The 23771-nt window shown below is 38.1% G+C and overlaps 1 protein-coding gene and 1 long non-coding RNA gene across 6 annotated transcripts in view; one reads left to right on the top strand and one right to left on the bottom strand.

Moving 5' to 3' along the window:
• Window positions 1–30, bottom strand: part of LOC127978898 (uncharacterized) — a 71843-nt gene extending 71813 nt beyond the window's left edge. For both annotated transcript variants that reach the window (XR_008158666.1, XR_008158667.1), the window contains exon 1: window positions 1–30. This exon is cut by the window's left edge and continues 184 nt beyond it. This is a non-coding gene — a long non-coding RNA (uncharacterized LOC127978898).
• A 467-nt stretch (window positions 31–497) lies between these two features.
• On the top strand, window positions 498–22578 carry LOC127978793 (protein bicaudal D homolog 1-like). 4 transcript variants are annotated; one of them, XM_052583719.1, is made up of 9 exons: window positions 498–960; window positions 8263–8475; window positions 8572–8724; window positions 9607–10080; window positions 11100–12221; window positions 13893–14044; window positions 15356–15566; window positions 21193–21277; window positions 21892–22578. In XM_052583719.1, the coding sequence occupies exons 1-8, from the start codon at window positions 757–759 to the stop codon at window positions 21241–21243; spliced, it is 2580 nt and encodes an 859-aa protein (XP_052439679.1). In that variant the 5' UTR covers window positions 498–756; the 3' UTR covers window positions 21244–21277; window positions 21892–22578. The 4 variants fall into 4 exon arrangements, with proteins under 4 accessions (XP_052439679.1, XP_052439673.1, XP_052439664.1 ...); XM_052583713.1 differs by having other exon boundaries at window positions 21857–22578; XM_052583704.1 differs by having other exon boundaries at window positions 21845–22578.
• The last annotated feature ends 1193 nt before the right edge of the window (window positions 22579–23771 follow it).

The raw sequence follows: 23771 nt of genomic DNA, 5'->3' as shown, positions 1-23771 counted from the left end.
CGCATATGTCGAATAATTGATTTTTGTGGAGAAAAAAAAAACTAAAATATGATGAACTGTAAGTGAGCAAATCCGTTAAAAATACGCTATGTGCAGTATTGTTTTGAAAATATTTTCAATATTCAGTGCACTTCTGCCCTCTTGTGGTATTTTTAGCACATCATTCCTCAAACAGACTGAAATATGACTTATTTTTGATTATAAGTTTATATCCTATAATAGCTATGACAAATGAGTAAGACGTAAATAATAAATAAATGCGAACAAATATATAATCCTGCCTGCAAAGGCTGAACTCATGAATATTAATGACGTGATGTGGCGTTCCCCTACTTGATAGGCTGAAAGGCGAACATTAGTATGCTGGCGACCTAGCCTCTTATGAATATTAATTAGGAAAGTTACTAAGCAACGTCGGCGCTACTTGATATGTATGAGCACGGTCTTCGGGAAGGGCTGCAGCAAGATGCGCTGACGTCACAGTAGGAGGAGAGCTGAAGAGTTGGACCACTTTTCTCCATCCTAGCGATGATGGCGACCCAACACCCATGATCAAGCAGAAAAAGAAGAGGAAGAAAGAAAGAAAGAAAGAAAGCGAGGCCCTTTTCAGCTCGAAATGAGTTCGGATTTCAATTAATTCGACTTCTGTTGTTAATAATATGACTGGATCTTTCACTTTGTATTGGCTCGGGTATAAGGTGTAAGTGCCTCCATCCATCCGTCCATCCAGCGCAGTGGAGGGGACGGGCCGAGCCGATGGCTGCTGGGGGCGGAGGAGGAGGATGCGGGGAGTCAGTGGAGCGGCTGAAGCGCGAGCTCGCGGAGGCGAACCGGGAGAAGGTCCGGGCGGCGGAGTGCGGGCTGGCGGTGCTGGAGGAGAACCAGAGCCTCAAACAGCAGTATGCGGAGCTCGAGGCCGAGCAGGAGACCCTCAGACAGGAGCTGGAGCAGCTGCAGGAGGTACAGCTCACTCTCCTCTCAATGCACTGACGCTCCGTTTAAAAACAAGGGCCTGTTGTGGTTCTATGTTATAGCACATAACAGAATAATAAAAAAAAAAGCTTAAAACAACAAAGTAGAATAGAGTGTTTCCAAAAATCCGTTCATGTCATGTTGTTATGGAATAGAATATTGTCAACAAATATATTTCATTATGTTATGGAGAAATAAACAAAATAGAAAACAATAGAATTAAATGTTGGCAAAACTCTGGTCACATCCTGTTATGTTATGGAATAGATCACTGATATTTTATAATATGATGTTTTATGGTATGGGAAATAAAAGAATACAATATAATAGATTACTGCAAACAAAATATGCATATTTAAAAAAAGAAAAAGTAGAATACAATAGACGATTGCAAAAACCTGTTCATGTCATGTAATGTTTGGATTAGAATATTGACAGCATGTGTGTTATGCTGTGTTATGCTTTCTAAAATAATAATAAAGTATATAATATTGTAAAGAATCTGGTTATGTTATTGAATAGGGGTAGACTTTTGCAATGTAATTTTATGTTTTAGAATTAGAATGTCAACATATACAGTATTTTGTTATACTAAAAATAATAAAAGAAAACAATAGAATAGAATATTGTCAAAAATCCAGTTATGTTATTATTGAAAAGAGTAGAACGAATTAGACTATTGCAAATAAATAAATACACCAATAAAAATAACTTACTAAATAAGTAAAATAGAATCACAAATCGGTTCATGTCATGTTGTGTTTTGGAAAAGAATATTGACAACTTATTATGTTATTGAAAAGCAACTATTAGAATAATAGAATGGAATATTGTCAAAGATAGATTGACATCCAATATGTGTGCAGAAAACAGTAGAAAGAATTGCAGAACAGAACAGATTATAGCAGAAAAAATGGCTAGTCACAAAAAATATTTTAACTACATGAAAAGCAAAGCAAGTGTAACTGATGTCCTGTAAATCACACACACTAGAGACTGCTGTACTGAAACTGCAGTTGTGGTATATCAGCAGAAATAAAGCAGTCAGTGTCTCTGATTTTGCGTCGATGGCCTTGTACGACAGGAAATATCATACAGAAAAGGCGATCCTCCATCTTCAGTGGCTTGAATAATATATGTTGTTTTGTGGCTGTCAAAGATCGTGTGTCTGCTCAAGCCTGTTTGTTTGCAACATTTATTTACTTGCAACACAATTTTGCTCTAATGATGTAGCTACTTTTAAATCCTCAGCAGCTGTCTCAAAAGACTTGCAGAGGAAATGATGTTCTTGACTAATGCGTTTCATCACACAGTGCATCCTCGTCTATATTCCCACAGTCTGAGTTTATTACTCTTGCTGGCTCCGGTGGACTGTGCTGAAGGTTAGCTCACGGCTACGGCTGCTAGCAAACACACTAACAGATGATAAGATTGACAGAGTCACATAGAAACACGTCTGATTCAAGAGTCCTTCATGAGCACTTGAGTATAAAGACTGTCATTGAAACCCAAAGCCATTGATTCAAAGTGAAACATCTGCTTAGATTTTTTATCTTTTCTTGGGTTGGAGCTGATAAAGATGAAAATAAGAACATGTGATTGAAAAGGAGAATTGCAGGCTTTGCTAATACACTCAGCAGATCTTTAATTGGCTGCTTCGGTTCTCCATTAAATCTCAATGAACTGTATTGATCGTTGACTAACAGATCAGCTCTGCGCTGGAAACTGGTCAGAAATTTGGCATTTAGCGATTTTCTTCTGTATGATGATGTACTGGGATTAAAACCATCGATATTGCATGATATAATCATAAAAATACACAACTATTAGGTAAAATATTTTATTATTATTCAGGTCAAACTAAAGAAAGAATAAGTATTGTAAGAATGTTTAAAAAAAAATTATAATCAATATTTCTAACCCTTTTATCCACTTTATTAGATAGTTCTTTATTCTAGCATTTCTTATGTTTATATACAGTATGTATAATATATATATATATATATATATATATATATATATATATATATATATATATACACACACACACACACAAGTGAAGGTATATTAGAATCTTTGTCTGCATGTGATGCCTGTAAATTAAAATCTAGTTAGATTTTTTTTTATTGTCATTATTGAACATAGCTCATATAAGTTCTTGTAATATGCATTTTGTTGGTAATTATCTGTATTTCCCGGTGTATGAAATAGTAATGGTAATCTGAGGCATACCAGATGATGAAGGCATCTGCTGATATATTATTCATAAATATCTATTTCTGACATTCAAGACTCCCCATCGGCCTGCTACTATAACTTGAGACTGGGGAAATAATATGCTTACAAATGTAAATAATAAAAGTAATATTATAAAATAAAATAATGTTTTGTTATTATATTGCAAAAAAAAAAAAAAATATATATATATATATATATATATTTTTTTTTTTTTTTTTTTTTTTTTTATTTTTTTTTGCAAAAGCATGTTTCCCAGAGTCCTTTCTGTTTCTTTGGCCAATCCATAACCTCGTGAGTTCAGATGCTTCCAGGAGCCTCATGTGTCCTTCCCAAGAATTCCCATTACAAACGGCCATTCATACTGCTCTTAGTGCACAGACTATTTCTCTTCATAATGAACAGGAGTTTGTTCAAAAACGTCTTTATAGTTGTTTACTTGCATTCCTCTGATCACATGAATCATTCAGAGCGAGTCTCACAATCACATTTCCCACAGTCTTTCATAATGAACAAGAAGAGCTGACAGTTTATTGGCTGATGCCGGTTTACCTCCATTTGCAATATTGGCATCATTATCGGTGTCTGTTGTGGCTTGTAAGCTGCCAATCAAACACAGCATCAACAGTTGTTCCTTTAATATCCCAAATACAAGCAAAACACACTCAGATGTCATCTAGTCTGGTGTAACGTCTCTGATATACATTCAATCCTCAGTACATCATTTTTCACTCCGACTGAGAGTCTTCTAAAGGCTTTGAGGATTGAATCTGATTTAGAGCGATAACACCTAGAGATATTTGAGGATGTGCTTTATTCAAGTGGAAAAAAGGAGAGTTTCGTTTTATTTTCATGAGAAATACTGGGTTCTTGCATTTGAATATCTTTAGATTATTATATGATTAATCTGATTGCTGTAATGGCTTATTATTAGGGCTATTTACACATTAATTTTAAAATGTTTACCTATTCACTGTTGATGAATGTTTGGACTGCATTTGCTAATTGCTGATTGGTGGTAATATGCTTTAAGAGCATGCTGAAGTGGTTTCCAGATGAGGAAATCACTCATTTCTAAACTGGGGTTGGTTTTCTCGGTGGTGCACCATGTGTGGCTGGTAATGTGCGTCAGATGAAAAATACAGAGGTGCATTAGTTGCAGCAGCTCAGAGCAAAAAGCATCAGTCGGTGGAGAAGCATGTCATGTCATGCAAAGATGCTTTAAAACAGCTCAAGAGGAGATTTCAGCATATGTTTTTAAAATAACCTCGGCAAACCATTATATTGAAACAACAGATATAATGTTGAATGAAGACAAAAAGGTGCTTTGTGACATTTGAAGCATCCACTTTATATTTTGAAATTATCCAGTGACGGATCTCTTCATGCCAAGTTCCTGAAGTGCTCAGGCCAGAGCTTGGAGACATTGAGTCATGAATTATGGATTGGACAGATCCAGGCACTTAGGGGCAGACATCAGGTTGTATAATATGCACAGAGAAACATTTGCTGCATAATTCACATGATGAGTGATGTCATGCACTTGGCTTCATTAAAAAAGTGCCTGGGTGAATCTTGCACATCCGGGTCACATTTAACACTAAAATCATGAGTAAATAAGATTATAAATTCATTTGCATAAAGAAAACAAAGCATATATGACATTATTGTCATGCAATCACATTTTGTAAATTGTCTTTATTTTTAAGAGATGTCATTATTGTAATTCAATGTCAATAATTTAAGCAATACAGCTAAACAATCTATTATATATTGAAACATAATGTTTAAAATATATGTATATACATGTTTATATTTGTAACATTTTTATATTATTAAATATATAATTTATATATTACGTTTTTTAGCAATTTAAATGTAACATTATCTTTGTAAGAAACATATTAACTTAATTAATTTAATCTCTTTATGCTCAACGGTGTCATTATTGTAATACAGTGGAAATCATTTTAACAATATATTTAAATACTATCTGTCTTTTTTATTTTTATAAAACAGTAAAAAAAAATAGGCTTCACTTCCTTTCATCAATATATATAATTTAGTCTTTTGTTGATAAGTTTTTGTTAAGCATAACTGCTTATTTTATTGGCTCTCTCTGACTCAAATATGATATGTTAAACTGTTCTTGATCATATGCAGAAATGCAATTATATACCAGTTAATATAGACAATATATATAACTCTCAAGCACACTTTCACAAATTCAGGCAATGTCAAAGCCGTCAGTAGCTGATTAATGCTAATAATTATTTTGTATTAAAAAACACCTTCCAGACATGGAGGCATGGTTTCCACCATCTGTCTCTCACAAGCATTGAGCAACAAGCATCTAAGAGTCATCGTGTTTCTGTTGGAGATCTGATTCCTGTACAGAAATAAACTGACTTTGATCTCTGCTGCAGAGTGGGTCACATATAAAGGTTCACTGCGGCCCACGGGCCTTCATATCGATCCGTGGTGTCTGTGTGGAGCTCTCTCCAGAAAATTATAAGACTCATTTTACTGCCTGCCTCTCACAGCGCCAGCATACATCTGAAAAACCCACCAACACTGTTAAAACTAGAACGGACAGACTGAAAGACGGACAGACGGACTGAAAGATGGACAGACGGACAGACGGACTGACAGATGGACTGACGGACAGACAGACGGACTGACGGACAGACCGACGGACAGAAGGACAGACAGACGGACTGACAGACTGACGAACAGACGGACAGACAGACTGACGAACAGACGGACAGACAGACTGACAGACTGACAAACTGACGGAAAGTCAGACAGACTGAAAAACGTACTGATGGACTGACGGACAGACCAACAAACTGACGGACAGACAGACAGACTGAAAGACGGAAAGACAGAGGGACTGAAAGACGGACTGATTGACAGAAAGACGGACTGAAAGACGGACAGACTGATGGACTGACAGACAGACAGACAGAATGAAAGACGGACAAACAGACTGACAGACAGGCGGGCAGACGACGGACAGACAGACGGACTGACGGACAGACAAACTGACGAACAGACGGACAGACTGAAAGATGGACAAACTGACGGACTGACGGACTGACAGACAGACCGACAAACTGACGGACAGACAGATGGACAGACGGACTGACGGACAGACAAACTGACGGACAGACAGATGGACAGACGGACTGACGGACAGACAAACTGACAGACAGACAGACAGACTGAAAGACGTACAGACAGACGAACAGACAGGCGGGCAGACGACGGACAGACAGACGGACAGACGGACTGACGAACAGACGGACAGACTGAAAGATGGACAAACTGACGGACTGACAGACAGACCGACAAACTGACGGACAGACAGATGGACAGACGGACTGACGGACAGACAAACTGACGGACAGACAGACAGACTGAAAGACGGACGGACTGACGGACAGACAAACTGACGGACAGACAGACAGACAGACTGAAAGACGAACAGACAGATGGACTGAAAGACGGACAGACAGACAGACAGACGGCGGACAGACGGAAATATCATTGCATATAAAAATAGTATCTAATATTGTTGTTGGCAGAAGAGAATCTTACCTCAGAATATATAATAAATAATAAGATGTCAATTTCTTTTATAAGGAAAAATGAACATGATATTGTGCTTGATTAGACCTGATGGCTGTGATGTAGTTCATGTTATTATGTAATAAATGCTTTTGGTAAGAGCCAAAGCTGGTCTGGTGTTAAACCTTTCAACCCTGGTGCAGATTACTGACCCGCTGCCATGATCAACATTCATCTGTTTAATTTGTGATTATTCCACATCACAAGGTCTGAAATCAAGTTACTGATTTGTGGGATGAATAAAGCGTGATAAGAGTCCTGTGATAAAGGCCCAGTGCGTCACTCATTATAACACACAAGGGAAGAGTCACTCCATGTTACTGAAATGACTAAATATAGTCTGAGCTAACACATGAACTAATATTACATGAGGTTTTCTTGATAAAACTATATTATACTGTCATTATCAGTTAACTACCTTAACTTTACAGCCTTCCCCATATCCTGGAATTATCGTCACACAATATTGTCCAATAAGAAGATCTTGGCATGGTTTTCATAGACCCTCTCAAGGGAAAATTCGGTCTCAATGATTAATACCTTGAGTTAGATGTGGGTTAAACTGATTTGAGCGATAGTAATAGTAACTCTCACACAGTACACTAGACATTCGGTCATTCTGTCTCCCATCATGCTGTTGGACGCTGTGATCGGTTCTGTCCCATAATGCACTGTCCATAAGTCTGTGATTTCATACCTGAAGCACTAAGCTCCTCTGCATCTCCTAATTGATTTTTTACACTATTTCTCGGTTGAGCGCTGCATTGATTTCTCAGTGTCTTATGCGAGATCACCATTGTCATCTATTCCTCTCACGCCTTCCGGATTATGAACAATGTTGCTTGAACTTCACCTTGTATTGTGAGGTCACCGAATCAGTGTCTCCTGCACTTTACACCTTTGCTTTTGAACTACTACAATTTTAATATTAGATAAAAAAGACACACGAACAGCAACAAACTCATCCAAATGAGTGCATATTGTATGCATTAAATGCATTAAAATCACAGGTAAAAAAAAACACCTTAGTATTGATTCTTATATCAATATTGATATACTGATACTTCAGTATCTATACGCCTATCCCTATAAATCACAGACCGCTTTTGCTTTTTGTGTTACCGTCTAGCTAAATCCACTGCCTTAAAATTGGGTTTCACTTAAATGAAAAACTGATGCATTCCTTCCCATTATTTTACAACTGAAAAACTCTTTATTGCAAGTGATTGTGTGAAAATAGCCTATTAGCCCAAACTTTTTAAGTGCATACTATTTAAAATGTCCTGTAATTTGCGATGCATTAATTCTGATCTCACATACTATATACTAGATTTTAAGTAAAAATCGGGATGCAGCTGAAGTGTTTCTTGCATGCTTTTTATGCATGCATATCATATAACACTTCTTCTTCTCTCTCTTCCTCAGGCTTTCAGCCAGGTGTACACCACCCAAAAGAAGGTGGCTGAAGATGGGGAGAGCAACGAGGAGACGCTGCTCCAGGAGTCAGCCACTAAGGAAGCGTACTACATGGGACGCCTGTTGGAGCAGCAGGCCGAGCTGAAAAGCAGCAGATCGCAGGCCTCCTGCACGCAGGCCGAGAACGAGAGACTCAGCACCATCCTACTGGAGCTGAGAGAGGTCACACACTCTCTGCATTAATCAATTCTAGGTTTGACATCATAAATGTATCCTCATGGCAGGTTTTGATAGGTCTTTCCCCTCTGTGTCTCTCAGAGTAATGAGATGTTGGAGTTGCAGAGAAGCCGGATGAGAGAGGAGATCAAGGAGTATAAATTCAGAGAGGCCAGATTACTGCAAGACTACACCGAATTGGAGGAGGAGAACATCTCGCTTCAGAAACTGGTGTCCACGCTCAAGCAGAACCAGGTAAACACACTCACAATTAACCCCTGGTGAGACACATTTCCACTAAAGGAAAGCAAGTTCTGGGCCAGAAAAATGTCTTTGCTCCGGCCTTTCTGGTTTCAGACCTAAGTTAATAATATCATCACCCAATACATTTTTAAAACAAACTTGCTGACACAAAACTAGATCACTTCCATCATATGCAACATTCATTCAGTTGTGTTTCCCCAACTTAATTTTCCCCAACCATCTGAAATTATATTATTTTTTAAATATTATTAAATTATAAAGTATTATTATTAAAGTTATAAACATCATATGTGAATTGATTGATTACTTAAAAAAAACTTTTGTATTAATTTATTAACTTATCAACTTAAATATGTATATAATACAAAAATATATAAATGATTATATTTATATGTAAATATTACATTTTTATTGATTATGACTTTTTCATTATTTTTCTTATATTTTTGTTAAATTATATTATACTTATTTTTAAATACATATTTTCTTACCAATTGACTATAATACATTTTATTTATTTTATATAAATCAACGACCTTAAAAGTCTTTACATTTATATTTTAAATTAATTATATTTAAACTGATATTCAAATATCTTCTAAAAAGTTAAATATTTATACAGTACATATTAATAAATCTTAGTGTGAATATTTTTTATTTTATATTAAACATATTTTATAAATGATTTAAATAACTTCTGACCATTAAGCCACAGATGGCATAAATACACTCAATTATATTACTGTAAATGTTCAAATATATTCTCAAAACTAAAAAGACATTTAAGCATCATATGTGTTCGTTGCAGGTTAGGTAGAAACAGTCTCAGATATTTCCAGAATCAAGACAAATGGTTATCCTCTGTTCTTTCAGGTGGAGTATGAAGGTTTGAAGCATGAAATCAAAGTACTGAAGGAGGAAACAGCCTTGCTTAACAGCCAATTAGAAGACGCACTGTGCCTGAAGGACATCTCCGAGAGCCAGTTGGAAGAAGCTTTGGATTCTCTGAAAAGCGTGCGAGAACAGAAGTACGCTCTGCGCAAGGAATTAGCACATCATCTAACCGTGTGTGACGGGGGTTTCAGCTCAGGCTGTGCCCATCTGATCGCCCTGACCTCAGCGCCACCTAGTGGCAGTGCCACCCCGACAGCCGCCACATCGCCCAGCAGCGAGGACGGGGGCAAGTGCAACGGGCATCTGCTTCAGGGTGCGGCGGGTTCAGCCTTGAGCCGACTAAATGGAGACTTCAGGCCAACGGGTTTGAGAAAGACTGAAATTTTGACCCCTGATCTCTTCAGTGAGCTCAATGGCCCTGAAATCTTGAAGCTAAGACAACAACTTCAGCAGGTGAGGATGAAGGAGCAGAGCTTATGTAAGCTACACCCATATAATGAATATATAAACATTTCTATCAGCATGCAAAGCTTTAAGATTCTTTTAAGTATATCTTTGGGATGTTTTTTTTTCTCTTAATTCACATATTTTGAAGCTTTTTTTAAAAGCTCAAGATCCTACATAGTGAGAAACGACTGCTGCATTGGTTTAGGCGTTGTTCTGTTTACAACTGGATGCTGCAGTGTCGTGGGATGAAATATGAGACCACCATACACACTAATAGGCCATGTTACTGGCTTATTTATATCCTTCCTCTCACAAGAGATCACTGTTCCTAGTGCAAGTTCATTTGAATCATATACATATGAACTTTGCATCCATGTTAAACAATGAATATGCATTAACTGTGCAAAATGCACCATCCATGTGTGGCCTGCTTTTAAATTAATTCTAGGAGAAACATATGGGTTGATTATATTAAGCATATCTACATTAAGTCTCCTGAGCAATTAAATGCTCCTTTGCATGCATTAGATTAAGCCAAGACATTACAGGCAAAAGCATTCGGCTATTTTGTCTTCTTTTAGACTAATGCAAGAAACCATCCAAAATACACATTTATGTGTTTGTTTTATTAAATGTTATGTTTTTACTGCTGTAGATTTTAATTACAAGGCATATTTTTAAAGGCCATTTTTTTAAGCCTGAAAACATCCACTAAGAACTAATGGTAATATTTCAACAAAATGAAACAAGAGTTTTGAACCTGGCTTCATCCAATGGCTTCATTTAAACATAACATTTGAGAAAAGTTGTACTACAAAACAATTGCATTAATGCACTTTGATTAATCACTTGAGGACAGTTTGGTGATATCTAATCCTTGCTGGTTGACTATTCTCACCTACAAGATTTCACTGATGTTTTGTATGGTTCTGATGGTTTATCAATCATCTTCACCAGCATCAGGACTAACCTGCATACACCAACTTGCATGTAAACTCATTAGTTGCCTTGTTTATGTGCTGCAGGTGGAACTTGAAAAAGCGTCTTTGCTCAACAGCTTGCAGGAATCACAGGCTTTGCTCCGTCACACACAGGGGGCGCTGACCGAGCAGCACGAGAAGGCCAGCCGCTTGGGCGAGCGATTCCGGAAACTCTGTCGCAAGCACAGCAGTAAGGAAAACAAGGAGGAAGAGGAAGACGAAGAAGAGGAGACAACATGCATCCCTGGCGTCCAGGAAGGGCCGAGTCTGGAATTGCTGCAATGTAAATACAGGGTGGCTGTGACGGAGGTGGTAGGGCTGAAGGCGGAGCTTAAGGAGGTGAAGGATAGATATAATGAGAGCGTGGAGGCAAGAGCGCGGGCGGAAGAGCGGGGCAAGGTACAGCTGCGAGAGCTGGAGACACAAGTGGCACAGCTGGAGCGCAGATGCAGGGAAAGCCGGGAGAAGGCGGTGAATCTGGAACGCGAGCTGCGGGCCGCCAATAACACAGGCTTGGAGACGCAGGGAATCCTGGGAACCGCCCAAGAAGAGCTAGCGACATTCAGTGAGGAGTTAGCGCAACTTTACCACCACGTCTGCCTGTGCAATAATGAGACACCCAACCGTGTTATGCTGGACTATTACCGGCAGGGCCGGACCCCGACGCGCATTTCCACCCCTGGCCACAAGGGGCAGGACGATCACCGTGTGCTGTTGACCCCGCGCCTCGCACGCCGTTTAGCAGCGATTAACGCCGCAACATCCACCGAGTCTCGTAGCCCGTCGGACTCACCATCCAAAGAACCTCTCAATGCTGAGCAGAGCCCGGTCCGTACGCCACTGGGTTCCCCTGTGGTTAGTGCCTCTTCCTCATCTTCATCGTCATCCCCAGCACCAGAGTCGGTCACCGGATCCGACCTCCGGCGTGAACCCACCAACATCCACCACCTCAACGCCATCATCCGTGACCAGATCAAGCACTTGCAGAAGGCGGTGGACCGCTCGCTCCAGCTGTCCCGCCAGAGAGCGGCTGCCAATGAACTCGCCCCGCTGATGGACAAGGACAAGGAGGCCTGTTTGGAGGAGATTCTCAAGCTCAAGTCCCTCCTGAGCACAAAGAGGGAGCAGATTGCAACCTTGCGCATTGTGCTCAAAGCCAACAAGCAGGTAGGCTAATCAGCTCTGTTTATTACCCTGCATCCTATTGATTGCCATGAGGCCTGGGAGTATTCAACCATGGGAGCCTTTACACTGACTGAGACCCTGGCTTCTCATTAAAGTTACTTTGTAGCTTCTACGTTTTTTAGTAAAAAATATTATGTTTCTGCATGGGTTGCTATCTTTTGCCTACAGTAGCCCTGAGTATCAAGATTATTAACCATCGGCATTAAGCCTGGTCCACTTTGCATCTTATTCTGATGTCGAATTTCTTGGTAAACCGGTTACCAAGGCTATCTTTAGCCTACTGCAGTCTTACATACCAAGATTTTTAACTATCTACATAAAGTCTAGTCCACTTTGCTACTTATTCCAGCCATCTTATTCAGACCACTCTGTAACTGTTAAGTTTCTCTATAGATCACTATATTTCGCCTACAGTAGTCCAAGATTATTAACCATTAGCATTAAGCCTGGTCTACTTTGTAACATTCTCACATCAAATTTCTTGGCAAAACTGTTATGCTTGCACATTAATGGCTATTTTTCACCTACAGTTGTCTTGCTTACCAAGATTTTTAACTATCGACATAAAGTCCACTTTATGGCTCATTCTGATATTTCATTAACATTGCTCTGTATTAGCTTCTGCATTTTTTTGCATTTAAAACTTAAATTTCCATACGAGTCATTAAGTTTCACATACAGTCTTGCAATCCAAGATTTTTAACTGTGGGCATTAAGTCTGGTCCACTTTGCAATTTATTCTCATTAACGTTGCTCTGTAACTTCTACAATACGTTTTCACATGAGTTGCTAACTTTAGCTTACAGTAGCCTCGCGTATAAAGTTTTATAACTATAAGTTTTGGGCTGATATAAGGTATGAACACCCCAAATGGTCTCAGTCATCCCTAAAAGCACCCACAATTTAATCATGCTCATCCACCTCTTCTTTTGTGGTTTGATTTGATTCACTTACATTGTGAACACAAGTGCCTTAAACCAAACAGAGAATATTTTATTTGTTTGATAGCGCTAATCTGGCAAACATTGGCAAATCTAATGGTTAGATCTTTCTCAAAAGCTCCAGTATCTTGTAAATATGCACCTCGACGGAGGAGTTTGATGTATAGCCGCTTAAATGAAACATTAATGGAAAGGGACTGTATCCAACACATCATTTCTTTATCCTTGTTGGCCACTGTGTGATATAAAGCATGTTGTATGACCCTTCCAGGCCAGAGATGATTCATGAACGATTTATCGATCCCATACCAGAGAGAAAGTGCTGCTCTCTATGGGCTGCAAAGTAATTACTACATCCATTACTATGTGCAAACACACACAAGAGGAGTTCTTAGTTACTCCAACTACAAGAGTTCAGCTGAATGAAAAGTTCACTGAATAAAGTTAGATTATTAATTCTTAAAGTGGGCCTTTAAACCAGAGCAATTGGTAACTGTATCCCATATGGAAACGAACATATTAAGCAGGGATGCTATTATAGCCCATGTGCAACCATCTTAACTGTGGTTTTTGAGTTAGAAAAATGTAATATAAATGCATTCTTTTCAAAAAACAACTTGATGTGGTCTATATTTAGCAATAGTGCTTAGTTAACCTACTGTTGACAGAACGAGTTGATTATTGGACATAATGTTGGTTGTTATGCTCATAGACGGCTGAGGTGGCTCTGGCCAATCTGAAGAGTAAATACGAAAATGAGAAGACGATGGTGACGGAGACCATGATGAAGCTGAGGAATGAGCTAAAGGCCTTGAAAGAAGATGCGGCCACCTTCTCTTCCCTCAGAGCCATGTTCGCCACACGGTGAGAAATACACTATACACAAAATACATTTGTTTGTAGTTCATTTCAATTAACCATTTCTCCAAAACAAATCAAATAATTTTTTATAAAGAAGTTCATTTTAGGAAAGAGCGTACAATACAAAGTGCAAAAATAGCATTTTGTTGCACTGAAGAGCTACTCATTGGAAAACAAAGCTTAATACTGGAAAAACAATATTATTTTCCAGCTGTCATGCTGCTGAAATTCTATTTAAGTTAGTTTCTTTTCCAACATTGCTTTACAACGTTCACTGGTGCAGCATCCATCATAAGCTTAGAGACTGCTGTCGAAGCAATATCTGTCAAGTTTTTCCCAAATGAGATTTGGTTTATTTTTGCAGTTGAGAGCAAATTCAGGTGGACAGATCAGATGACTGAATAATGAGTCCACCAAAGCGTCCACAGCACATCTGAGAGGATGTTTGTCATACTAATTAGAGATGCATGATGGGGGGAAAACTAATTGTGATTTTTCAGATTTTGTTTTATTATTTAGATGTTTTGGGGTTATATATCAATATATCTTAATAATAATAATTATTATTACTACTACTTCTACTAAATAAAACGTAAGAAAAAAAATCAATTTGTAATATGTCTATGTAAAATAATAATAATAATTAGTAGTAGTAGTAGCAGTAGTAGTAAATAAAAAATGAAACAAAATTAGAAATATTCCCGTAATAATATTTCACAGTAAAATAATAATAAAAAAAAACGTTTAGGTAAAATAATAATTATTTTATTTTACAATTCAACTGTTAAAATGTTGCAACATCTAGCTTTTGATGATTTTGACTGAAAACCGCATGGAAAAATCTAATTATTTTTTCTATTTCTATCTATTTAAAACTTTTTTGGTTATATATCAATATGACTTTATAATAATAATTTCTACTACTACACTAAATAAAAATATTAAACAAGAAATCTTTAAATTATTATTAAATTCTAAAAAAAAATTAATAGTGCAATATTTTACTGTAAAATAAAAAAAACTATATTTAATAAAAAATTATTATTATTTTATGTTGAACCATCAAGTTTTTTATTTTGGCTGTAAACCACAGAAAGCACTGTAAAGCTGATAAACAGGCAGTTTATAAGTGCTTCTAATTACAACTTTGGAAAGATGATTGGCTCATGTTGCGTTCCCAAATGTGCGTTATATCTCTACTGAGTCACTGAAAAAATGATTATGATCATTTATTTAAATAAACCACAGCCTTATCGGTTTTGTTTCAATTAATCATCCAGCTCAAACACTAGTTTGTCCTTTCTTTCCGTTCAGGTGTGATGAGTATGTGTCTCAGCTGGACGAGATGCAGAGACAACTCGCGGCGGCGGAGGACGAGAAAAAGACGCTGAACTCTCTCCTCCGCATGGCCATCCAGCAAAAACTTGCCCTCACGCAGAAGCTGGAAGACCTGGAGTTCGACCAAGAGCAGTCGCACCGGCCCCGTGTGGGAAAAATGTCCCGGCTGCGGAGCAGTACGCCCAAAGTAAGTGGATCTCCAGTCCCGCCCCTTCCCGACACCCCTTTGACAATTACCGAGGTCCTTACTGCAGCAGCCGCTATCACCTCGCCCACCACAAACACCTTTACAGCCACCCACCTGTCCGCACCAAATAGCCCGCCCTCCCTGGAGGCCCCTTCATCTCCCGCATCGTCCGCCTGGACGCCCCCAAACATGCCGTACCGCCATTGGACGATGGCCGTTCAAGCATATGTCGTCGAACCGCACACTTACACCAACCTACCCACTCATACCTCCATCCTGGCCCGTCGCTATGCAAGTCAGTCGCACTATTCCCCAGGCTCCGCCCCTTCCTCATCCTACCGCTCGCCCCTATTGGCCAGTCGCCGCTCCATGTGGAGCTCGTCCCAATCCCGCCCCCATCCCAGCCACTTCCAGCATTCTACGTCCCGCTACACGCCCCCATCGTCCACTTACAGTCCTCTGTATCCCAGAAACTACGGCTCCCAGCATCCCCGCTACTGACGGGTGCCACAGAGAGGAGGACACACACTGGTTTCTGTGTTTGGGGGAGTGATTTCATTTTTTAACTCAGGGATTTAATGGAGCAAAAGTGGCCTGGCCTTCTTCATAAGAGACCGTTGATCAGTTCTCAGGACACTGTGTTCTCTGTCCCGAGCTGAGTGCACATGGACTGTTCAAGTACACCAATGAGGGACTTTAAAACAGATTACGCTTTCGCTTTTGTTGTGGGTTGTTAGCGTTAGTGAATGTGTGATTGTCACTTGATTTGAACACTGAGAGTCAATGGTTGATTTATAACAACGAGATTTTATATGCAGTATCAGTCTCTGAGATGGCTATGTTTGGAATAGAATACTAGTATACCGCATCTAGTCTAGTGCACACTGTCTACTGTTTTCAAATAATACTGAAAAATTACTTTGCTGACAGTTTACTCACCCTCAGGCCATCCGGGAAGTCTTCATCAAAACCAATTTGGAGAAATGTAGCATTGCATCACTTGCTCAGCAAATAGCGGATAAAAACATCACAATAGGCCACAAGTAATACACACTACTCCACTCAGCTAAATGCTGCATGTTTGTAAAAAACAAATCCATCATTAAGGCATTTTAACTCTAAACTGTCACTTCTGGCCAAAATACGAGTCCACAATCAATAATAACATATCAAATGTTCATTTTTGGGTGAACTATTCCTTAAAAAAAAGAAAAGTTGGAAAATGTAGTAGGACATCTGCATTTCTTTGAGTTACTGTACATACTGGGTACAGTATGCATACTGCAGTATGCTGTTCCAAACAAAGCTATCCAGTGGATACACCCTATAAAGTGGCCCAGCCCATGTAATGGTGAATGTGCAAAAATTATTGAGTCACGTTTATAAAAATAAAGGAGACACTTTTAGTTTTTGGTAAAGATTGGGTCATATGTGATCTCATTAAATTGTCAGTGCTACAGGAACACGATAGTGACACTGCATTGAATGTATGTCAATGACGAAGTGATGCATCTAGATGATTAAATTCTCAGGGAATATCATTCATTTTCAGCTGTCTAAAGGAGGGCAATAACATTGCAACACAGCACATATGATCTGCAGCAGTGATTTACAGTATAACAGATGCAGTTCCCGTGTTCTTGTCTAGTCAGTGTTCTTCCGTTTGTTGTCATTTTATCAGTTGCATTGATGTTTTTGTTGTTGGTTTCCCCCCCCTACACATTCACATTTTGGCAAAACAGCATACTACAAAACTCACAGCCAGATAACATGCTGCCAAATGGCGCAGGAAGTGTCAAAACGCACTTAGAGAAGGACGTGCATGTGCCCAAAAATCTGTTAAACGTCTTTTCTGTCCAAATGTTGCTGTATTTCATGAAAGGTGCCTGTGTTCTCCCATTAAACGTCTTGTGTGCTGCACCATAGACACTGAATGGGCCACACACTGGCCTTTTAGAGCTATATCTGACCCACACCATACAACACATCACACAGTGCTTGAAGCATTTGACAGGTATCAAACCCTCAACCCAAGCGTGCCATGATTTCCCTGCATGCCATTTTTTTTAACTGTTGGTTTTCACTAAATACAATTTCACATTTTTATTTTGAAATAAATGGTTTATTCTGCAATTGCTGCAATTTTTCCAAAAAACAAAAACATTTTTTTTTATTTTTTATAATAAAATAACAATTTATTACATTGTACTATTGGATTTGTTTCTTAAGTTTCAGTCAATCATGAGTAAAAAAAAAAAACCCTGTATTGATTCTAATGGAAACATCACCGCTATTGCAGAAAGACTGAAATCTGCTCCCAGTTCAGTGTTTAATTCATTATTGCTCACACAGGCCTCAGTACTGCATGAAATCGGGTGTAAATTTTAGTTTTGCACTCTGTTTGTGACTAGATCTAATATTACAACTGTAAGTAGGTGACAATCTTTATAAGGAGTTATAAAGAATATCTTTTCTCTATTCTTGCTTATATTTTATGAGGCATTTTGTGCTGTTTCATGCTGGTTTTGCTGCATTGAAGTCAAATCTGGGACTGATAAACTGGTGAAACTGATGATTGTTTTGGTTCATAAAGAGGGCTTTATGTAATCATCTTGGATCACATGAGGCAGTTTTAAGAGTGTTGTTCTCAAATCAGGACAGAAACCATGTGAGACCTCCTCTCTGTTGCACCTGAGGCCTGATGCACACAAACAAACAAACAAACATGTTTGCACATGATGACATCACCGCTCCAAAATCTAAAAACCCAATGTCTTGTCACCTCAATCAGACCGACGTCCAATTTGAGGGAACCTGTCAAATGCTTCCTGCTCCCCGCATGACTTTCTCTTTGATTTTCTCTCATTCATGACGTTAACGACGTTTCACGCTCTGCACTAGCTGGAGTCATTGATGAATGTGTTTTCTACTGTGTGTTACTGTAAACAGACACTTTGTACAAATGCAAAACACTGACGGCAGACTGTTATTCATGTCCCTGTCTGCTGTCACATGCATGTGTACAGTACACGGCCTACAGAAAACAGTGTATATGTCTGTTGTGAACTGGAACGTGATGTTGTATATTCTTCATATATACTGTAAATAACAGGTATAAATGCATTGACTGCGTCTGCGTCCTCATTATATCAGGACTGTTTTTATCAGTTGTCAAAGCGTCTTAATATTTTAAAAGAATATACTGGAAAATGCACCCACTTAAGGTGTGTTTTGAATCATGGTAGCTAGTTTTTAGTTGGTTCATGCAGGTCTAAACGGGTTTATATTGGTTGACAAAGAAGAAACTCGCTCTATTATGCTACCATGCATGTCGCAATAGTGAGGTAAGTAAAAGCTGTGACCCAATTAAATATAATTTTTTAATAATAATCACATATGACTATAGTCCTAAATTTTGGGGTTCAAGGGTTAGTTCATCGAAAAATCTAAATTATGTCATTAATGACTCAGCCTCATGTCGTTCCAAACCCGTGAGACCTCTGTTCAGCTTCGTAACACAGTTTAAGATATTTTAGATTTAGTCCGAGAGCTCTCAGTCCCTCCATTGAAGCTGTGTGTACGGTATACTGTCCATGTCCAGAAAGGTAAGAAAAACATCATAAAAGTAGTCCATGTTACATCAGAGGGTCAGTTAGATGTCCAAAATACATTTTGGTCCAAAAATAGCAAAAACTACGACTTTATTCAGCATTGTCTTCTCTTCCATGTCTGTTGTGAGTGAGTTCAAAACAAAGCAGTTCGATTCAATAAATCAGTTGAAGAATACGGTTCACTGGTTCTTTTGCCCTCGACATAATGGCGTCATTGGCGATGATTGCCCTTGATTCAAGCCTTCAGTTTACCCCAGGCGGCAAGGAAGTCGACCGGAAGTTGAAGTCGGCCGCGAGCTGCCATCTTGTAGCAGAACTTCACTTGCGTTAGCATCCCATTGACTTTGCATTCATTTTGGCGTCAATTTGACAGCGAATAACTTTATATCTGAGGCGTTTAAAGACTCCATTTGTCCATTATTTATTTCTAAAGATACACGACAATGTATAAAGGGCTCCATTACCTTCTATGTTACATTATGGCCCCGTAGAAACAGTTTTTGTAAAAATAGGCTAACGATTGCGTCATAACCACTTGACTCTCTGTCGCACAGTAGAGATATCACCGTCCAGGCAGGAGGAGAAGTTCGCAGGCAATTAACTTAATATGGCGTACTGGTGTTACATTTTAAAATACTATACAAAATAATTAATCATAATACTTACTCCTGCTCAGTCACGCCAAAGAACTCCCCGCTCAAGCTCGCCGTCTCTGCAAGATTAACGATGGCAGTTTGCACGCACAGCCACTTAGAAGATTTACATCTGTCAGACAGGTTGCTGACGTCGCCAAGCTTCGTTTGAGTCTGCGCGTCAGAAACGGAAGTGCTAAAAAACGCTAAAAATGGGCTTCACTTGTCTCAATTGAGTTCCAATGGGGTCGCTGTGTCCATTTCTTTTACTGTCTATGGTTTACCCGCGCTCATAACACAAGCACAGAATCAGTTCAGAATCAATCACCAAAAGAATCAGTTCGGTTCAGACGCTCTGTGTGTCGGTTTGCTTCACGCTGAATCACACATGCGCAGTATCATCAGCTCCTGGGTTCTCGAATCGGACGCGTCTGACAGAAACGGTTCTTGACTCGAGAACGAGTCAGTCTGTTGTTCGTTATCTGGCTCGGCTCGGTGTTCATATTCAGTTCTCTCTTCACAGCAGTTCAGTCAGTGTACTGTTTGAGTACATGAATTACTCCGGGATATTAGTTTGTTTGAACTCAGAGGGAGTGTCAGCCACATTAAAAAAGTGATTTGTGGATTAACTCGTATTGGAGACGCGAACCGTTTAAAACGATTCAGTTCGATTTGGTGAACTGGTTCAAAAAGATCCGGTTACATCGAATGATTCGTTCGCGAACCGGATATCACAAACTGCTTTGATTTGAACTCTCTCTCACAACAGACACGGAAGAAAAGACAATGATGAATAAAGTCGTAGTTTTTGCTATTTTTGGACCAAAATGTATTTTCGATGCTTCAAAATATTCTAACGGACCCTCTGATGTCACATGGACTACTTTGATGATGTTTTTCTTATCTTTCTGGACATGGACAGTAGACCGTACACACAGCTTCAATGGAGGGACTGAGAGCTCTCGGACTAAATCTAAAATATCTTAAACTGTGTTCTGAAGATAAACGGAGGTCTCAATGGTTTGGAACGACATGAGGGTAAGTTATTAATGAAATAATTTTGATTATTGGGTGAACTAACCCTTTAAGCTAACTGAGACTTGTTATAGCACTTATATATCATTGCTCTTTTGTTGTTTTTGATTGCTTCCACTGTCCTCATTTGTAAGTCGCTTTGAATAAAAGCGTCTGCTAAATGACTAAATGCAAAAATATGAATATGATTTCTGAAGGATCGTGTGACACTGAAGACGAGAGTAAAGATGCTGAAAATTCAGCTTTGCATCACAGAAAAAAAAAACATTAATAGTCTGTGCTGCTCTTGTCTCACTGCTCTATTCTGCCGTCTAGTTGTGTGAGAACTAATCTGTCAGTCTCTTCTAGATAGTCAGCAGCCTCCTCCTGCCTCAGTGCCACAGCGCTACCAAGAACTAAACACACCGGACCCTGTTAACATACAGGTAACCAGGTATGGAGTTGCTTTTTGTTCAGTATAATCTATATTTCATACACTACTGTTCAAAAGTATGGAGACAGTCATTTTAATTTAAAAAAAAAATATTTGTAAAGCAAAAAAAAATGAATGTTTCTTCAGCAAGGATGCATTAAATTGATCAAAATATTTAATTAAAAAAACTATTTTCTAGAGCAGCAAATCAGTATATAAGAATGATTTCTGAAGATCATGTGACACTGAAAACCGGTGTAATGATGCTGGAAATTCAGCTTCGATCACAGTAATAAATTACAGTTTACAATATATTCAAATATAAAACAGTTATTTGAAATCATAAAAATATTTCACAATTTTACTGTTTTTACTGTTTTTTTTTTATCAAATAAATGCCCCCTTGGTGAGCGCTGCATTTACATCTTTTGCAAAACATCTTTTGAACTGAAGTGCATGTTGTGCCAATTAAGAACAATTTAAAATTATTGCTTAAATGCATTTTACAATATACTTTTACTATAAGAATATGTATATTTTCTCTTTCTCATGAACGTTGCTTTTTCTCCAATGTAATTTTTATCTCAGTTTGTTTTACAGTAGGTTACATCAGTTATGATCTGTGTGTCCGGCAGCAGATGGACTGTAATGGCGATTCCCCAGGATTCAACAACAGCAGAAGGAGTCTGATTATTTTTCCCTCTTAACTGCCCAGGTTTCTGGACCCTGAAGCTTTTTCCCTTGATTCCTGCCTCCCTTAGCATAGATCTGAGGCCGCTTGGAGCTTGAACACCACAGGAGTGCCTCACGCCCGCGATCCTTACCACTTTCACTGGCTACTGTGAGATAAAGACACACTGTGGTGATGGCAGAGACACACAAACCAAAGTATAAAACAGGCCCTGGATGCCTACCTGATCACATGTACATTTTGTCCAGCAGCTTTTTGCCTAAGACACTTTTTTTACACGCTTACGTGAAAGTGTTCATGTTTCAGTTTGGTCAGCAGAATGTGATGATGTACAATCACTGATCAATCACTACAGAATGTGGATTACATAAAGAGAAAAGAGGATGGAGACGTTTTTAATAAATATTAAACCTTCCAAATGATATTAGCACAATTAGGACAAAATAATCACTTAAAAATGGTCTTATAGTTAATGATATGTTACAATGTTAAATCAAACCTTTACAGACCATTAACGAATGTTCAAGGTTAAAAACAAGTTAAGATCTATAATAGACAACATCATCCTGCCACTTAATTTAATAGAACAGGGTTTACTTTTAAAGTTTATATATATATATATATATATATATATATATATATATATATATATATATATATATATATATATATATATATATATATATATATATATATATTAAAAGTAAACATTGTTCTAAGATTGTCAAAATTATTCACTCTCTCTCTCTTTCTGTGTTTTGTGTGTATGTGTGTGTGTGTGTGTGTGTGGACCACACACACTGGACCTTGATAAACTTTAAAGTAAACACTGTTCTATAAAATTTACATAAAAATATGAACTGATCTAATAACATTTTACATGAATATTTAATATAGTTTAAATAAATACGAACAATAATTATATTCCGAGTATTTATAAATATCTACATTAGCTTTAAAATTTTAGAAATGTACTTATTTGATTTCATATTATTTATAACAATTATGAAAATATATAATAAACATGATTTTAAAACTAAAAAAATATTAAACAATTAATTAGTTTTAAAATAAGTTAACGTTTTCATTTTATTTTTTTATATTTATTTTAGTATTGAATTTAGTTAGTACCTAAGGAAACTTTTTTATCCATCTGATATTTCTATATTATTTTATTGCATCTTATTATAAAGAATATTATAACACCTTATTTCTCCCACTGTAAGTGCATTACTAAAAATGCAGTATTTGGTTATTTTTACAAACTGAAGGATGACTTGAAGCTGTTCGCTATTAAATGTATGTTTCTGACAGACTTTAACTAGTATTTAAACTAGAACATTCAAACTAAACAACCAAAGCCTTTAAAATCCCCTGAAACTGAGGGAACTTTACTGAAGAAGTTGCAGTAAGCTTACAGTATATATCCTATTTTAAGCCTTACTCTTCAAAAACATTAATTCAGTGCCATAAACTACCTCTCTGTACATCTGTTTTAGATTATTTACAGTTCATCCGATGGGAATGTTGCATGCGTGATTTGGTTCTTGAGATTTCATCACTGTTTAATCGTTTCTTGCTGTTGAAGTGTGTATAATCATGCTTTTCTGCAACCCAGCGGCCATTTGAGCTATAAGCACACACACACACACACACACACACACACACACACACACACACACACACACACACACGGAACATTCCAGCACTGTCAGTTTTCAGTATGACTGTTAACCAAGACTAATGCTGCAGATGGATCACTAAAATGTCTTAACCTGCTCACACTGGATCTCCTGATGGACTGTCCTAAGGTCTGGACAATCC

The sequence above is a fragment of the Carassius gibelio genome, chromosome A4 (genome assembly GCF_023724105.1).
Source record: "Carassius gibelio isolate Cgi1373 ecotype wild population from Czech Republic chromosome A4, carGib1.2-hapl.c, whole genome shotgun sequence".
In the NCBI taxonomy this organism is placed as follows: Eukaryota; Metazoa; Chordata; class Actinopteri; order Cypriniformes; family Cyprinidae; genus Carassius; species Carassius gibelio.
The sequence above is the reverse complement of the archived record's forward strand: the minus strand, read 5'-3'. Positions and strand labels throughout refer to the sequence as shown.